This window comes from Oncorhynchus mykiss, chromosome 10, assembly GCF_057628025.1.
Source record: "Oncorhynchus mykiss isolate SJ-2025 chromosome 10, ASM5762802v1, whole genome shotgun sequence".
NCBI classification, from domain to species: Eukaryota; Metazoa; Chordata; class Actinopteri; order Salmoniformes; family Salmonidae; genus Oncorhynchus; species Oncorhynchus mykiss.
This window is the reverse complement of record NC_143031.1, coordinates 57,121,596-57,141,011: the sequence shown is the minus strand read 5'-3', so window position 1 is coordinate 57,141,011 and position 19,416 is coordinate 57,121,596. Positions and strand designations below refer to the sequence as shown.

The window sequence follows — 19,416 nt, the reverse complement described above, 5'->3', positions numbered from 1 at the left end:
TCTTATTGTTATCTCCTTTCCCTCCCTCCCTCTCCCTCCCTTCTTCCAGTCATGCCCCGTTTCGCTGAACAAGTGGAGGTGGCCATCGAGGCACTGAGCACAAACCCCCCACAGACCTTCGAGGAGAACGAGTTCATCGACGCGTCCCGCCTGGTCTACGACGGCGTGCGTGACATCCGGAAAGCCGTTCTTATGATCAGGGTGGGTCCACTTCCTCATTTCCTCCTCTCCCGCTTCTCAAAGCATGCTGGGAACAGACTCCGTATATAATTACACAGGGCTATTCCTATTATAGTACACTACTTTTGACCAGAGCCCATAAAAAGTAGTGCGCTATATAGGAATATGGGTGCCAATTGAGACACTCTTTTTCTCTCATTGACATCAATGCATGACCAAGTGTACATAAGGATTCGCACCTATGACTGCCGAAATGTCCATTTTCAACAACATCAAAAATCTCCAATTCTAAGAATGTGTCCTGCGTGAGGTCACATGAAATGTCCATTTTCCCAAGATGAAACACAAACAATCTCCCTGATTTGATGTTAGCGAGTAAGAAATTAAATAACATGGAAATTAAATTACAAAGAACTTTACGGTTCATAAGAAATCAAATCAAATCAAATTGTATTGGTCACATACACATGGTTAGCAGTAGTTATTGCGAGTGTAGCGAATTGTTATGCTTCTAGTTCCGACAATGCAGCATTATCTGGGGCGGCAGGTAGCCTTGTGATTTTAGCGTTGGGCCGGTAACCGAAAGGTTGCTGGATCGAATCCCAGAGCTGACAAATTAAAAGTCTATTGTTCTGCCTGAACAAGGCGGTTAACCCACTATTACTGTCATTGTAATAAGAACTTGTTAACTGACTTGCCTAGTAAAATAAAGGTAAAAAAATCTAACATGTGTTGTGGTATTTTCCTGTTTACTAAATGAGGAGAGTTTACAAACCACGTTCCATTTGGCACGTTCCATTTTCTGGAGTGGACATATAGCAGATGTCTGCGGACGTGTGTACGTGTGTGTTTGAGTGTGTGTTTGAGTGTGTGTGTGTGTGTGTGTGTGTGTGTGTCAGAGTTATATTTAAACTTCATATTTAATAAAATGAGCTACCTTTGACTCTCAGATCAATTCAGTGTCTATAAATGAATTCTGAGAGTGCCTATAAGATAATATTTTATAGCCAAGATACACCCCTCTCAACTTACATGACGAACCACAGATCTCAGAAACTTCACAAAGGGCCTTTTACTTGAGAGATGAGTATCCTGTTAGCCAGGTAGCATTAGCTATAAATTATCGTTCAGTTTGGTCTCTAAAACAAGATTCTAATCTCGTTCCAGGTACTTCATAGTACCAAAACATTAGCTCACTATCTTTAGGCTTTATTGGCCAAAGACATCGTAAATCTCCTCTGTCAGTGCTACCTCATAGAGGCCCATCCTCAGTGGAACACACACACGCAATATTCGACAGCTTCTATTCTGTCGAATAAACCAACCATTCTAATGCAATACAAAGATTATAAAATAATCTTACAAGCACTATAGCATAATCTTGCAATTTTCCACGACATCTCCCCATCATATGGTTTAACAGATACATTCACATATGAAGACAATGTTCCATTCCGACCTCTCCCCTCTCTGGGCCCCAAGTGACTTTTCCCTAGAGAAAAATGCAACTGGCGACAGTATAGTCCAAAAAGAGACATTCTAATGACAAGTATCTCACATAAGCATATTATGAAAGTAAATAAAACATCTTATGTATCTATGTTACCTAACTCATTCTGATTCAGCTACGACACATGTAATCTAACAATTCCACAACAACTACCTAATAACCACAAATCTAAATAATGGATTAGGAATATGACTGAGTGGCATAAGCAAGATGCAATAGATGGTATAAAATAGAGTATATACATATGAGATGAGTAATGCAAGATATGGAAACCTTATTAAAGTGACTAGTGATCCATTTATTGAAGTGGAAAAGGATTTCAAGACTGGTTCTAGGCAGCAACCTCTCTGTGCTAGTGATGGCTGTTTAACTGATGGCCTTGAGACAGAAGCTGTTTTTCAGTCTCTCGATCCCAGCTTTGATGCATAGGACATAACACTTTAGGGCTGGTTAGAATAGACCAACTCAGTGGCCTTGTGGTTACAGTATCCACCCTGAGATTGGAAGGTTGAGGGTTCAATCCCTGGTTGAGTCATACCAAAAACTCTAAAAATGGTACACGATACCTCTCTGCTTGGCACTCAGCATTACGGACATGGATTGGGGGTATGACCTAGAGATAGACTAACTTCCTGTCCAAGGGGATGCTACAAAAAAATGGAATTAGGCTGCTACCCTACAGGCTCCTCTGACAAGACTTGTTTACTTGTAACATAATACTGTAAGACTAGTTCCAGGCTAGACTTCTGTATCGATGTTACAACAAAGCCTATTACAAAGTAATTTTGTAGACTCAGCCACACCGCACTGTATCCACTATGGTAGGCCTAATAGATGTTGTTTGTCTAGTGTTTTATCTCTTTTCATACCCTCCTCTTCTCCCAATACCACCATGCAAATTTGTGTATTCAACTTTGGACTGCTGGAAGGTTTCCCAGTGCAGTTGCGAGAGAAATCTAATTACGTGGAAATAATTTGATGTTGGTAAATAATGTAAAACAGGGGCTTTGAACTGGCCCGAGACTGACCCACCAGCCTCATAATCTATTTCCAAGTTAAATTACTCTTGGAGGCTTGGAGGACTATCTATGATTTCTCGTCATTGTGTAGCCTAACTTCCGTAATACAATGTGTCGCCTTTCATATGAAACGTCTGAAGAATGTTTTTGTGGTGTGTTTTTTGCTCCCGTGTAAGCTGGTGTACATGGATTTCTTTAGAAAATGATTTCTTTAGAATCTGCTGCCAGGGCCTCGTTGTACCCTACAACAGCAATGGATTATGGGGGCAATTCTCCATGGTGTTCATTTCAGAAGTTGAGTATGGTCGGGTGTGTGTGTAGAGGGTTAATTAAATAGCATTCCACACGCACACAAACGCACACGCGCGCGCACACACACACACACACACACACACACACACACACTCAAACACACACTCAAACACACACATACACACGTCCGCAGACATCTGCTATATGTCCACTCCAGAAAATGAAACGTGCCACGCAATTCAACTAAAACAAGGCTTCAATGTTCACGCTCATTTTCACACACAAAGGGAGCACACATCCATTCTTCGAGGAACAAAGGGGAAATAATTAACCTGCAGGAGATGCAAGCAGTCAAACCCCATCCAGGTTGCGTCCCAAATGGCACCCCATTCCCTTTTATAGTGCACTACTTTTGATCAGGGCTCATAGTGCTCTGGTCAAAAGTCGTGCATTATATAGGGAATGGGCTGCCATCAAATAAAATACAATTGTATTCATCGCATGCTTTGTAAACAACAGGTGTGGACTAACAGTGAAATGCTTGCTCATGGCCTCTTCCCGACAATGTAGAGAAAAATAAAATAGAGAAATAATAGAAAAGTACAACACGTAATAATAGACACACAATGAGTAACGATCGGTCATAGGAAACGATGGTGAAAGCATGAGGTCCAAAAAGCTCAGATCAGCGCAGAAACACACACTGAATAGCAGAACTGGTCAGGAGCTCGTTGAACAGCCGCTCCAAGCGCCGTCTCCCATGTATATGGAACGCACACACATCGCAGTCTTCTCCTCGTCTTCCTCTATGTACCACGCAAAGAACGGATGTGCGAGATATTGATATTGTCGGATATAGAGTCTGTTATCATGCCTGCCCTTGTGTCGTGTAGAGGCGCACAACTGTAACGTCTTCATGTTTGTGTGGTGGATTTGCGAGAAATTCGGTTTGTTTTCGAGAGAAGCAGGTATTAAACCATCTTTTCAGACGAGTGGCCTCTTCAGCTTGTAGAGGAGGTTGTTATGTCTGGAGACGAGGACTGTATAGATGATGTTTACAGTGTTGCCATGACGGTAGACATGTCGTTGACAAACAGACAGACAGGTGGGCGACTGAGCCACTCATCCCGGCCTTCTCCTCAGCTAACTGCCTCCCGATTGGCCCGGAAGCCCCAGATCCCTGCTCTTCATTGGTCGAACACATTAACCGATTAGTCCCTGAGTCCTGCCAGTCTAGAACATCTGTCTCGTCCTCACCCTGTCTCGTTGTGAGATAGCAGTTGACAACAAGTTGAAGACTGAAGAAGAAAAAAATCGAAATCACAGAATCTCTTGAGGCCATTTACCCTTCCCGCCCTTTTCTCTTTGTGCCGTTTGATCCCACGATTTCAGGCAGCTTTATAATGCTCTTATGGTGCGTGGTGTCTTAAAAACAATGATGCAAGGGACTTGAAATCAGAGTGTATAAAGCATATAAAAAAAGGGGTCTGAATAATTCAACACAAGGAGATCTGACTTGCTGTTAGTTGTGTGACATCTCCTGCCAGCCACCCCTCGCGTGACGGTAAGGCCTATCTGCCCTCAGACTCTGGCTGAGAATAGACTCAACCCAGGACACGGAAGCTGAAGAAGAAGTGTGTGAGTGAGAAGTACAGTAGAGGGAGAGTGGAGATAGAGATGTGTCTGAGGACTGATCTACCAAAAAAAATCTGTGTTGTGTGACACTGCAGCTGTTGGTCTAACAGTCATCATGTTTTTATCTCTCTCTCCTACATCTTCTATTTCTCTTCTTATGCCCCACACACCTTTCCCTTCTCTCCCTAATACTTTCTCCTTCTTTCTCTCTCCTACCCCTTTTGCATCCCCCCTCTCTATCCCCTATCTCTTCCCCCCCCTCTCTCTTTTCCCTCTCCATCCCCTCTTCACCTTTCTCTGTAGACACCTGAGGAGCTGGAAGATGACTCAGACTTTGAGCAGGAGGACTACGACGCTCGCAGCAGGACCAGCGTCCAGACGGAGGACGACCAGCTCATCGCCGGACAGAGCGCCAGGGTGAGTGGAACTCTCGAACCAGATCTCGAACCCCACTAGAGCCATACACTAGAACCCCAGTCCAGAACCTGCTCTGGAACATTCCATAGCTCGCTGCATAGGAACATGATTATGGTTGAGTCGGAAATGGGACCCAATATCGCGCACTACTTTTGAGTCAAGAGGTGCCCTGCGTAGGGAATAGGGTGCCATTTCCGATGTGCCCAAGGATACCCCTATTTATCACAAAGGTCTTTCACATTGTCCTTCCCTGCACAGTTCCAGCAACTCTGGTGGATTCGTAACCAGGTCAGCAAGGTAAACCTAGGCTTGGCTCAGTTTAGCTCATGCTCAGTAATGTGAAAAGGGTATTGTTGTAGTGAGTCATATTGTAAGTCGGCCTTCCCTTTCATTACCCAAAGCCTCTTGTTGCACCACTTCAATTTCTCTCTTGTTCAACATAACATCTTAATATCACAGGATTCCATCATACGGAGAATGAAAAGTACATTGAAATGATCATAGCCTAGTTTGATTGTTTTGAAATGACTAAAGCATGATCCCACTCGGGGGGAGAGACGGGTGTAAAATTGCGAGCGCAAATGAAGCCGTGGCAATTACCGTATCCCCCCTCCGATATTACCGGGAATGCACACTCGACCCGTGCCAAGCCTGGATGGTGCCAGTGATCACATGGGGCTTTGGGCTTTGTGCACATTAGTGTTTTTTTCCATGTATTATTTGTACACAGGGGCACTGCTTAAAGTACATTAAAGGGTATCAGTGCTTACCACCCCTACAGCAGGGAGAGTGGTTGGCTGCTGAGGTTGGATTGTGGAATGCCGGGTGGTAGGAAAAGGTTTGGCCTCATGCCTCCCCTCATCCTGAGAGGCCTGCTGCTGCTAGGAAGCCTTCCTCAAAGTCGGAGGGAGTCCGGGAGACAGAGAAAGAGAGTCTGTGTGAGAGAGAAAGAGTGTGTGTGTGACACAGAGAGAGAAAGAGTGTGTGTGAGAGAGAGAAAGAGTGTGAGTGAGAGAGAGAAAGAGTGTGTGTGAGAGAGAGAAAGAGTGTGTGTGAGAGAGAGAAAGAGAGTCTGTGAGAGAGAAAGCGTGTGTGTGTGAGAGAGAGAAAGAGTGTGTGTGAGAGAGAGAAAGAGTGTGTGTGAGAGAGAGAAAGAGTGTGTGTGAGAGAGAGAAAGAGTGTGTGAGAGAGAGAAAGAGTGTGTGTGAGAGAGAGAAAGAGTATGTGAGAGAGAGAAAGAGTGAGTGTGAGAGAGAAAGAGTGTGTGTGAGAGAGAGAAAGAGTGTGTGAGAGAGAGAAAGAGTGTGTGAGAGAGAAAGAGTGTGTGTGAGAGAGAGAAAGAGTGTGTGTGAGAGAGAGAGAGAAAGAGTGTGTGTGAGAGAGAAAGAGTGTGTGTGTGAGAGAAAGAGTGTATGTGAGAAAGAGAAAGAGTGTGTGTGAGAGAGAAAGAGTGTGTGACAGAGAGAAAGAGTGCATGTGAGTGAGAGAAAGAGTGTATGTGAGAGAGAGAAAGAGTGTGTGTGAGAGAGAGAGAGAGAGAGAGAGAGAGAGAGAGAGAGAGTTGGCATTATGAATGGGAAATGGATTGGAGAGGGGAAACACTGAAATTAAACCAAAGCCTGTTGGCACCAACCGGCCTCATAAACACACACACCACCACTATATCTCTCTCCAAACTAACCCATCAAAAAGTTAAAAGGAGGTGAAAACAAACAGAGAGAACGGTTATGTCAAACTCCATGATTATAACAACTAACTTTGGCCATAAGGTGGGTACAGCATTGTACTTTTGGGAGCATAAACAGCCGTTGTTCTGGGACACTGGTATGGGGTCTGGCAGGGGCTCCAGTGCCTGTTTCGCCAGGGTGAGAAGTGGGTACAGTTGGGTCTCATCGAATCCCACTGAGTCGTCCCACGGTGTCCCGTGGCTCACACACGCGCACACACACGCGCACCCACACACACACACGACCTCCTGCAGCGAAGGCCATCTGAGCTCAAACGCATCACACACAAGTGCCTACGCAACTCCTGCTGCTGGTTAGTTTGAGGTGCATGCTCCCGAGTCTCATGTTGAAAATGGATGCCACTTGAAATGAATCGGTGCTGTTCATTTAGAAATGTAGACATGCACATGATATATAGACATGCTTGCTATCACACTCACACACACACACACACACACACACACACGTGCGCACACACGCACACACACACGTGCAGTATATTTGCTGATAAACCCAAACACGTAGACTCACATTTTCACATAAAAACTACATACATAAAAGATGCGGTTAGCCTGGACACGGGTGTCCTGCCCACGGGTGTCCTGCCCACGGGTGTCCGGCCCACGGGTGTCCGGCCCACGGGTGTCCGGCCCACGGGTGTCCTGCCCACGGGTGTCCTGCCCACGGGTGTCCTGCCCACGGGTGTCCTGCCCCTAACCTGTCATGTCACGGTAAACCCTGTTTACCTTCTCCCGGGTCACGCGAAGTGCACAATGGTACACCACAGCGTGTGTTGTTATTAGACGAGACAAGAGGAAAGGTGATCGGCCATCTTCTGTGTCTTCTCAGTGTGAGCCGACATGGCGAGCATGTCCAGGTTTACACCCACTGTTCCTGTCACGCTGGGCATGTGTAAGGGTATCATGCAGCACACACCGCGCTGACACGAGGTCAGCTACTCCCCACTGGGCAAGAACTGCTTCAATCGACAGTGTTTTCACATCATTTCAACCCCCCCCCCCCCCCCCCCCCCCAAAAAAAAATACATCTATGTGAAGACGTTGAATCAATGTGGAATTAGATTTGCAAGGCGTTATCAACATAAGGGAATTATGTCATTTTTTCCACCCACTTTGAACTTAAATCCAGTGAAAGGGTGGACTGTTTGCTTGATTTCATGTTGAATTCACGTTAGTTGACAATTCAACCGAATGTACATCCAAACTAGACGTTTAACTGACATCTGTGCCCAGTGGGTCTCTCTTTGCGTCAAACACACACAAACCACACGACACCAGGTTAGCCTCCCACTCACTCTTTCTTTCCCTCCCTCTGTCTCTATCTCACATTCTGACACTACGGGTGTGATGCAACGGAAATGTCTGATCAATTTGACTGCACAACAATTATTACACTGCCATTGTGTTGCTTCTCCAGTGTGAACAAGACTTTATTTCTCTTCCTTTTGGTCTCTCTGCCCCCCCCCCATTGTTCCTCGAGTGGCTCTTCCTGGTTGTCACAACACACAGGAGATGGCCCCTCTCTCTCTCTTTTTGTTCTCCACTTACACAGAGACAGAGAGTCACACACATACTCACACAGAGACAGAGAGACACACACATACTCACACAGACAGAGAGACACACACATACTTACACAGAGACAGAGACATACATATACTCACACAGAGACAGAGACACACACATACTCACAGAGACAGAGAGACACACACATACTTACACAGAGACAGAGAGACACACACATACTTACACAGAGACAGAGAGACACACATACTTACACACAGACAGAGACACACACATACTCACACAGAGACAGAGATACACACATACTTACAAAGAGACAGAGACACACACATACTTACACAGAGACAGAGAGACACACACAGAGACAGAGAGACACACACATTCTTACACAGAGACAGAGAGACGCACATACTTACACAGAGACAGAGAGACACACACAGAGACAGAGAGACACACACATACTTACACAGAGACAGAGAGACGCACATACTTACACAGAGACAGAGAGACGCACACATACTCACAGAGAGACAAACACACACATACTCACACAGAGACAGAGAGACACACATACGTACACAGAGACAGAGAGACACACACATACTTACACAGAGACAGAGAGACGCACACATACTCACAGAGACAGAGAGACACACACATACTCACAGAGAGACAAACACACACATACTTACACAGAGACAGAGAGACGCACATACTTACACAGAGACAGAGAGACACACACATACTCACAGAGACAGAGAGACACACACATACTTACACAGAGACAGAGAGACACACACATACTTACACAGAGACAGAGAGACACACACATACTCACAGAGACAGAGAGACACACACATACTTACACAGAGACAGAGAGACGCACATACTTACACAGAGACAGAGAGACACACACATACTCACAGAGAGACAAACACACACATACTCACTCAGAGACGGAGAGACACACGCTCACACATAGAGACGCGCACATAAACTCAGCGAAAAAACGTCCCTTTTTCAGGACCCTGTCTTTCAAAGATAATTCGTAAAAATCCAAATAACTTCACAGATCTTCATTGTAAAGGGTTTAAACACTTGTTTCCCATGCTTGTTCAATGAACCATGAACGATTAATGAACATGCACCTGTGGAACGGTCTTTAAGACACTAACAGCTTACTGACGGTAGGCAATTAATGTCACAGTTATAAAAACTTAGGACACTAAAGAGGCCTTTCTACAGGCTCTGAAAAACACCAAAAGAAAGATGTCCAGGGTCCCTGCTCATCTGCGTGAACGTTCCTTAGGCCTGCTGCAAAGAGGCATGAGGACTGCAGATAGGCCAGGGCAATGCATTGCAATGTCCGTACTGTGAGACGGCTAAGACCAAGCTTCATGGAGACAGGACGGAAAGCTGATCATCCTCGCAGTGGCAGACCATGTGTAACAACACCTGCGGGACAGGTCCAGGATGGCAACAACATCCTATGGGCACAAACCCACCATCGCTGGACCAGACAGGACTGGCAAAAAGTGCTCTTCACTGACAAGTTCCGGTTTTGTCTCACCAGAGGTGATGGTCGGATTCGCGTTTATCGACGAAGGAATGAGCGTTACACCGAGGCCTGTATTCTGGAGCGGGATCGATTTGGAGGTGGAGGACTGGGCTTGTTGTCATTGCAGGCAATCTCAACGTTGTGCGTTACGGGGAATACATCCTCCTCCCTCATGTGGTACCCTTCCTGCAGGCTCATCCTGACATGACCGTCCAGCATGACGATGCCACCAGCCATACTGCTTGTTCTGTGCGTGATTTTCTACAAGACAGGAATGTCAGTGTTCTGCCATGGCAAGCAAAATCCCATTGAGCACATCTGGGACCTGTTGGATCGGAGGGTGAGGGCTAGGGCCATTCCCCCCAGAAATGTCCAGGAACTTGCAAGTGCCTTGGTGGAAGAGTGGGGTAACATCTCACAGCAAGAACTGGCACATCTGGTGCAGTCAATGAGTAGGAGATGCAATTCAGTACTTAATACAGCTGGTGGCCACACCAGATACTGACTGTTACTTTTTTGATCCCCCCCCCCCCCCTTTTGTTCAGGGACACATTATTACATTCCTGTTAGTCACATGTCTGTGGAACAGTTTATGTCTCAGTTGTTGAATCTTTTTATGTTCATTCAAATATTTACATATGTTAAGTTTGCTGAAAATAAACGCAGTTGACAGTGAGAGGACGTTTCTTTTTTTGCTTACACGCAAACACACACAGAGAGACACGCACACACACACACAAAGCCCTTGATAGGTCAGCCATAAAATTGATCTCGCTAGTGTCTGGGCATTTTATTTCAAATGAAACAAATTAAAGTCATTTCGCGATGCCCCTGCCTGTGAAGAAACCCAGAAAGCGCCGTGTCTAATCCCTGCCGAGCCGTCGAGTGTATTGGCACGTGCTCTATAGGATGGGATTTGCCACTGCGCTAAGCTCCCAAGGCCCGCTCTTGTTGTTATCAGTAAGCAGAGGAAGGGATTTTGGGATAAGTGAATTCTGGAGAGTGGGAGAAGAAGAAAATATTCTCGCCTAGTACCCCCCCACCCCTCCTATTGTGACATCCCAATTGGCCCCTGTGTTTCTTTGTAAATCACCATTGAGAAAGTTTGAGGACTAAGCGAACCTTTTGAGCCGCCATCTTCATGTCATTGACAGTTGGGGTAGACTCCCTTTAATTCAGCGGAGGAATTGGAACCAGACCTGTGAAGTTGTTTGTACACTTTCTACAGTAATGGTAAACACTTAATTGATCGAAGTAAGAGGTGACACAGTTAAGCAACAGTTGACCTATTTAAGTAGACTTCATCACAAACCACATATTAAAGTTGGTTTGTTATGTGTATTGTGGGAACTCCTAAATATGATACCAAAATGCAAATTCCCATAAGGCTTCGCTGTTTGGGGTTGTGACTCTCCAATTAGACTCGATAAAGATGTGTGACAGCTGTACAGCCAGAGCTGGCCATGTTGCCAACCTTTTTTTCTACCTCTGCTTTTTGTCTTTGTTGTGTTTGCAGTTGCTAGCTGACCAAGATCCTTTATGTTTCATTTTAGTTGTTTAGTTTTCACTGTGGTTCACTGTCATTGACTGACATGTCCTGTATCAGTATGAGTAAATGGCCTTCCAGATTCAAGCTAGACCAGGTCTGGTCATAGTGCCCCCGGAGAAAGGTGAACTTGGTTGGGAAGAACTTCTTTCAACTGCCTGCTTCCCTCTAAAGGGGGTAGCTCAAAATGTCTGCCTCCAAAAAAGACTCCACACCCCAAAAGGCTTTGCTGCTGTGACCAAGTTGCAAGTGATGTTGCTGATTGATTTATTAGTAGTGTAGCTCTCCATTTGAACATACTAAGTTAAGGTGTGGAACTAAACAGCCAGCAGGAAACTAGAGACGACTGTACAACCATTAAGGTTAATTGTCAGATCCAACAGAAGATCTCTTTGTTTCTTGGGACCTAGGACTAATATCTCTGTTTTGTCCAAGTTTAAAAGTAAAACATGTTCCGCCATCCACTTCCTTATGTCTGAAACACAGGCTTCCAAGGAGGGCAATTTTGGGGCTTCTCCATGTTTCATCGAAATGTACAGCTGTGTAGCATACGCATAGCGGTGAAAGTTAACATTATATTTCCGAATTACATCACCAAGAGGTAAAATCGCTAGCATCGCAGTGCTAGCTGTGACACCAGGGACTCTGGGTTCGCGCCCAGGCTCTGTCGCAGCCGGCCGCGACTGGGAGGTCCATGGGGCAACGCACAATTGGCCGTGGCGTCGTCCGGGTTAGGGAGGGTTTGGCCGGTAGGGATATCCTTGTCTCATCGTGCACTAGCGACTCCTGTGGCGGGCCGGGCGCAGTGCACGCTAACCAGGTCGCCAGGTGCACGGTGTTTCCTCCAACACATTGGTGCGGCTGGCTTCCGGGTTGGATGCGCGCTGTGTTAAGAAGCAGTGCGGCTTGGTTGGGTTGTGTTTCGGAGGACGCATGGCTTTCGACCTTTGTCTCTCCCGAGCCAGTACGGGAGTTGTAGCGATGAGACAAGATAGTAAATACTAACAATTGGATACCACAAATTTGGGGAGAGAAAAAAAGGAAAAAAATATATATATAGTGAATAAAATAGTGATCCTAAAACGTAACCTTGAGGAACACTGAAATGTACAGTTGATTTCTCAGAGGAAAAACCATCCACAGAGGCAAGCTGATATCTTTCCCGACAAATAAGATCTAAACCAGGCCAGAACTTGTCCTTGTAGACCAATTTGGGTTTCCAATCTCTCCAAAAGAATGTGGTGATCGATGGTATCAGTAGCAGCACTGAGGTCTAGCAGTGCGAGGACAGACGCAGAGCCTCGGTCTGACGCCATTAACAGGTAATTTACCACCTTCATGAATGCAGTCTCAGTGCTATGATGGGGTCTAAAAACCAGACTGAAGTGTTTCGTATACATTGTTTGCGCCCTGAGTTCGCTGCGCAACAGCTTTTTCTAAGATATTTGAGAGGGTTGGGAGTATGGTAGTGTTGAAATCTACCATGTATGTCAATGTATTCCTAGCTCCAAAATTAAGATTAAGTATTGCATTCAGATGTATAGAGGAGTGATGAGAAAACTCAATGAATCTTTCACAGTTTATCCAGATCCAATACACCTCGGTGTAAGGGTTTGTGCTTCAACAAACACCTTGACAATACATGTACATTACAATACATTAGATTGGTTGACATGGGAAGGTTTCTATCTCGTCACCACAACCAATAATTCTAGAGCTCACGGTTGAAAACTACTGATGTTTAACATGATGTTTAACAGAGTGATAACCTCTAATATTTTAAAATACGTGGTTCGATCTGGTCAACAACTCAGGTTTCAGAATGTCTTGGTCAGCAACTTCACTGGTGGGGAATAAGCAGCAAAGAGGGATTTCTCTGTCAGCTTGTCCACGGCCGTTTTCAGTGTGGTTTCTGATTTCTGAACAGGAGTGAGGATTTCAACACAGTACATACATTCTGCTGATTCACACAGTGCATACATACACTGTAATATATCAAATATACTGGAGAAATACACTACCGTTCAAAAGTTTGGGGTCACTTAAAAATGTTCTTGTTTTTGACTATTGTAGCTGGAAACGTCTACATAGGCGTGGAATATCTACATAGGCGTACAGAGGCCCATTATCAGCAACCATCACTCCTGTGTTCCAATGGCACGTTGTGTTAGCTAATCCAAGTGTCTAATTTTAAAAGGCAAATTGATCATTAGAAAACCTCTTTGCAACTATGAAAGCACAGCTGAAAACTGGCCTTCTTTAGTATCTGGAGCATCAGCATTTGTGGGTTTGATTACAGGCTCCAAATGGCTAGAAACAAAGACCTTTCTTCTGAAACTCATCAATCTATTCTTGTTCTGAGAAATGAAGGCTATTCCATGCGAGAAATTGCCGAGAACTGGAGATCTCTGTGTACTACTCCCTTCACAGAACAGCGCAAACTGGTCAAACCAGAATAGAAAGAGAAGTGGGAGGCCCCGGTGTACAACTGAGCAAGAGGACAAGTACATTAGTGTCTCGTTTGAGAAAAAGATGCCTCACAATTCCTCAACTGGCAGCTTCATTAAATAGTACCCGCAAAACAACAGTCTCAACGTCAACAGTGAAGAGGTGACTCTGGGTTGCTGACCTTCTAGGCAGACTTCCTCTGTCCAGTCTCAACGTCAACAGTGAAGAGGTGACTCCGGGTTGCTGGCCTTCTAGGCAGACTTCCTCTGTCCAATGTCTATGTTCTTTTGCCCGTCTTAAAATGTTCTTCTTATTGGCCAGTCTGAGATATGGCTTTTTCTTTGCAACTCTGCCTAGAAGGCCAGCATCCCGGAGTCGCCTCTTCACTGTCGATGTTGAGCCTGGTGTATAGCTAAGAAACCTTTGTTTTTGGTTACAAAACATTTTGCTACGGTGTGCATTAATGAATAGACCCCATACTCACAATCCACCTGCCTCCGCTCTGCTGGCACCCCGTATAATTAGTGATCCGTGAATAAAAGATGTGGCAGGAAGGGAATTCTAATGTCTGACCCCTGACTGTGGGGGTCCGTGGTGCTGAGCCGAGCCCCCATTTCCCTTCGCAACTGTCTGGGGGAGGGTCGCTCACGGTCAGGATGGGGTCGTCTCTCTCTCGCTGTATGCACTAACCTGTCGCGATTGATTCCACTTGGAGTTTCATACAGGACTTCCTCCCACCTGCCCTCTGTTTGGCTGCTCAGTCTCACATTAAATGCGATATTTAACAGAGCGTGTCTGTATTCAGTGTCTATGAAGAGTGCTACAGGATAAAGCTTCCCCTGAGGATTTTCCCTCTTCACTTGTAATTTTGGTTCCTGTTGGGTTTAATTACAGACTAACACTGTGCCGTGTGTTTAGGTTTTACCTACCGCTGTTCTCACCCACCCATGTTGTTGTTTATGAATAGGATAGGCGGCACGCTGTATCATGTGTGTTTTGGCTCTGAGCAGCTGAAAGAAATCTCGCTACACTCAACACTGTTGGGGTTAGGTTTGTTTATGTGTTTGCATTGCTTTAAACAGTAGAGGAAGAGGCAAAGTGAGAGGGATAACCCGGGCCAAAATCTGTCTAGTCCAGCAGGTGGCGTTTGCATGGAGGTAAATGAGTGTCAAATGTGGTCAACAAAAATGTAATGGCTTATTTGCTACATGAGTTTATTTGATCGAATATACGTTTTTTAATACTTAGGTTGTTATACGAGTGTACTGATATAAGTAGGCAACTTTGAGAAAAAAACACTTTATATCGGAGTTGTGCTGTTAGTGCTATCTGGGATCCGTGGGATGTTACCTTAACCATAACCGGTTACTTTAACCATTTGAAATATCAACTTCAATTGGGTAGGGACGTCCCAAGGATACTTGTTAGCAATAACTGTTGTGGTTGTTCACAGGGGTATCTGCTCTCTCATTGGCTAGAATGGTCCCACCTGATCTTGCACCCTCCCGACTGCCTTCCATTTTGAAAGATATTTATTGTAATTGTTAGAGCGACCAATGGAGTATCTGGTCAGTATAATGGAACATCTGTGCTTTACACCAGTGATTCTCAAACCTCTCCTTGGGGACCCCAGCCGTTTCACAATTTTGTTTTAGCCCTGAACAAGCTCATCTAATTAATCTAATTAGTTGACAAGTTGAATCAGGTGTGCTAGCTCTGGAATAGATCAAATACATGGAACGGCTGGGGGTCCCAGAGGAGAGGTTTGAGAACCACTGCTTTAAAATACTACTCAAACGCCAGCCTGAGGCATGTAAACATGGGTACTTGCCCAATTCCTTTCTCCTTGACTCCTTGCCTCGCGTCCTCTCTCCTTGCCTCCTTCTCAAATCCCATTGGAGGAGAGAGAGAGGGTGCGAGGGGAAGGTCCTTGGATCTTCACCGCCAATGCGTTTTCAAGAACCTTGTGAGGAGAGAGAGGACGCAAGGAATCTAGAAAATACTAACTGAGAAAGAGCCCTGGTCCAGCTTGCTCCGAAACAGAAACCAAGCAAGGCTCCGCTGGTGAAATAGTTCCACTTGGGCAGCAATACCAAACATATCTATAAAATATCTGGCTCTGAGACTGTAGAGAGGGAGTGATCAGTAGGGTGACATCTGGTGCTGTGTGATGAGATAGCAGTGTCTGATGACACCTAAAACAGCTTTGTGCCCCTCTCTGCATCTCTCTCACGCTTTCTCTCCTTCCGTCCTGAGCTACTTTATGAGAGGAAGACGAGTCATTTGTGGTTGTTATTCTCTTCCTCACACCTCCATGGAGAGAGGGGTGAAAGGTGATACCCGCTCACACTGAGCTCATCCTGCCGGTCACCCCCACACACCAGCTTTGCTGTGAAAGGAATGTGGGAGGGACGTAGACAGACAGACGGACGGAGGAGAGAGAGAGGAGAGGAGAGAAAATGAAGCAGAGTGGGGAAGTTATTTCTTAATGAGACCAGTCATGCTTATCAAGACATTCTACGTGGTCTAGGAAGAGTTTGAAGGCTGTGCCTGGAAACCTGTCATCAAAAACTTGCTTTCAAGGTTTCTACCTCACATCTCCTCCATTGAGCTTGGAGAGGGAGGCGAGGAATCGAGGAAACAAGACAGAGTTGGAAATCATTAAGCATAGAGTTTACACTGTTAAAAGTGAAATCTAAGCAAACCTATATATCTTATGAGTGATAACTCACTTACATTTTTCTTTTTTTCTTACCATGCTACATTTTCTAACGTCAGTGGCTTCATACATGTAATTTACTAAATTTCAAGATTTTTTCAAGATATTTGACCTTAATAAGACCATTGTAAGCTAAAAGTCAATGTAAGCTAAAATATCAAAATATCTTGAAATATGATACATTACTTGTATTAAGCCTTTTTAAGGTTAAAATAAGAAGAACAAATCTGCCAATGATGTTCGATAATTTAGCTTGGTAAGAACAAGTACACATTTTAAGTGAATTATCACTCAATATGTACATATTTAGGCTTGCTTTGATTTCACTTTTTTGCAGTGTTTGGAGGGTAAGGTTAAAAACAATATCATCCATGCAATGGATACTTCATCTTTCCTTCTCAAATCAATAGTACAAAACTAATAATGCCCGACTTACTTTTCTCCCCTGCACTCACCTCAGAACGTTGAACAAATACATTATTCATTGACTGGCATGAGAAGTAAAGTAATTAGACATTTATCTCCCAAATAATATCGGAGCCTCTACTGCACTTGGTGACCTTGCCTAGAGATTTATGCCATCTCAGCCCTGCCTCGAATGGCTATGGCAAGAGAAGCACAGAGTGTTCTCACGGCAAAACGAGCCGAGGAATGGATTCTTCTCTTCACAAGTATAAGATGTCAAGGGGTTTTAGGAGCGCTGGTTGATTAATCGTCAAGTTTATAACTTTATTCGGAAACCTTTCGGAAGGGCAAAGTCAAACTCTTAACGCAATATCTATTCTCGTTGAGTATACTAAGGACTATAGGCTCCTCAAGGTGGCAGCCAGCTAAATATTTGAAGAGCAATTGATGCTTAATCTTTGGTATTTCTTGTGTCATAGTAAGTCTTTTCACTGCCAGTGTTTAATTGTTTGATTATTCTTTCTCTCTCTCCACTCCTTCTCTTCCTCCTCAATCTATTCTTCCCCCCTTTCTCCCACTTCCTCTTCTCCCTATGTGTTTCACTACTCACCTTCCTCTACTTCCCCCTACATCTTCCTCGTCCTGCCCCTCTCAGGCCATCATGGCCCAGCTGCCTCAGGAGGAGAAGGCGAAGATCGCCGAGCAGGTGGAGAGCTTCCGGCAGGAGAAGTGCAAGCTGGACGCCGAAGTGGCCAAGTGGGACGACAATGGCAATGACATCATCGTCCTTGCCAAGCAGATGTGCATGATCATGATGGAGATGACAGACTTCACCAGGTACAGTCACAATGTGGCTAAAGAGAACCTAGTTGAAGTGACTGGTAGTACTTATGAATGTCAATGTAATAATTACAATGATATAGATTTACTAGAACGGGTGTCACCATTCAAGTCAACAGGTTTGTTATGTTGCGGACCGCTGGCTATTTGGAAATGATGCATAACAATACCATGTCAGCTATATTTGAGTCTACCCATTAGTTTACCAGTAAAATTGCCATGGACAGAGGCTCTGTATTACCCATTCTAGTAATTATATTTCTATGGTAGATCAATCCCCTAAAACCAATAGCACACTTCAACAGGGCACATCTTTGTGGAATATTTAGACATTCGAAATGTAGTGAAAGAAACATGTAACAAACAACTGAAGTTTTGCGGGAACTGGAATACGCTGTCGATCCAGAGCATCCCAAACATGTTAATTTGGTGAAATGTCTGGTAAGTATGCATGTCATGGAAAAACTGGGACATTTTCAGCTTTCAGGAATTGTGTACAGATCCCTGCAAAATGGGGCCATACATGATCATGTTGAAACATGAGGTGATGGTGGCGGATGAATGGCACGACAATGGGCCTCAGGATCTCTTCATGGTATCTCTGTGCATTAAAATTGTTATTGTTGTCTGTAGCTTATACCTGCCCATACCATAAACCTCCGCCACCATGGGGCACTCTGTTCACAACGTTGACACCCACACGACGCCATACATGTGGTCTGCAATTGGGAGGCCGGTTGAATGTACTGCCAAATTCTCTAAAACGACATTTCTCTAAAACAACATTGGACTCAGCTTATGGTAGAGAAATTAACATTCAATTCTCTGGCAACAGCTCTGGTGGACATTCTTGCAGTCAGCATGCCAATTGCATGCTCTCTCAAAACTTGAGACATCTGTGGCATTGTGTTGTGTGTCAAAACTGAACATTTAGTGTGGCCTTTTAGTGTCCCCCCAGCACAAGGTGCACCTGTGTAATGATCATGCTGTTTAATCAGCTTCTTGGTTTGCCACACCTGTCAGGTGGATGGATTATCTTGGCAAATGAGAAATGCTCACTAACAGGGATGTAAACAAATGTGTGCACAACATTTTAGAGAAATAAGCTGTTTGTGCGTACAGAACGTTTTATTTCAGCTCAAGGAACACGGGACCAGCACTTTTCATGTTGCATTATTTATTTTTGATCAGAGTAGTATTTTATATGCTCCTTACCTTGGAAAAGCTGTTGTTTATCCCTATCCCTGGATACATCAAAAGGCTTGTTCAAGTTCCCCCTTTTGAATGGAACAATCCCCTTTGTTGTGCTAATGGCTTGCCATGTTCTGTTGTTCCCAGTTCCTAGCCATGCTAATGCTTCCTTTGTGCATCCATTTGAATTTAAGTATTACTAGTTATGGGTGTGACTAGTATCGGTATGGGTAGGATCAGCAACCACACACAGGCAACTCACTTCGCTACACTAGGCTGTCCGGGCTTTTCGTCACAGCCCAACACTAAAGCAAATCAAATCAAACCCACCTGATTCAACAAATCAGCAAATAGGGAAGCCCTTGATTGGATGAATCAGGTGCTTTTGTGGCTAGGCTGGAATACATCGAAATCCAGGTCCTGCT

At 44.7% G+C, this 19,416-nt stretch overlaps 1 protein-coding gene across 2 annotated transcripts in view; it reads left to right on the top strand.

Moving 5' to 3' along the window:
- Positions 1 to 19,416, top strand: part of ctnna2 (catenin (cadherin-associated protein), alpha 2) — a 665,994-nt gene that overhangs the window by 626,062 nt on the left and 20,516 nt on the right. For both annotated transcript variants that reach the window (XM_036933400.2, XM_036933401.2), the window contains 3 exons: positions 50 to 201; positions 4,900 to 5,013; positions 17,616 to 17,797. In XM_036933400.2, coding sequence (XP_036789295.1) covers positions 50 to 201; positions 4,900 to 5,013; positions 17,616 to 17,797 — 448 coding nt within the window. The remainder of the gene's footprint in view (positions 1 to 49; positions 202 to 4,899; positions 5,014 to 17,615; positions 17,798 to 19,416) is intronic.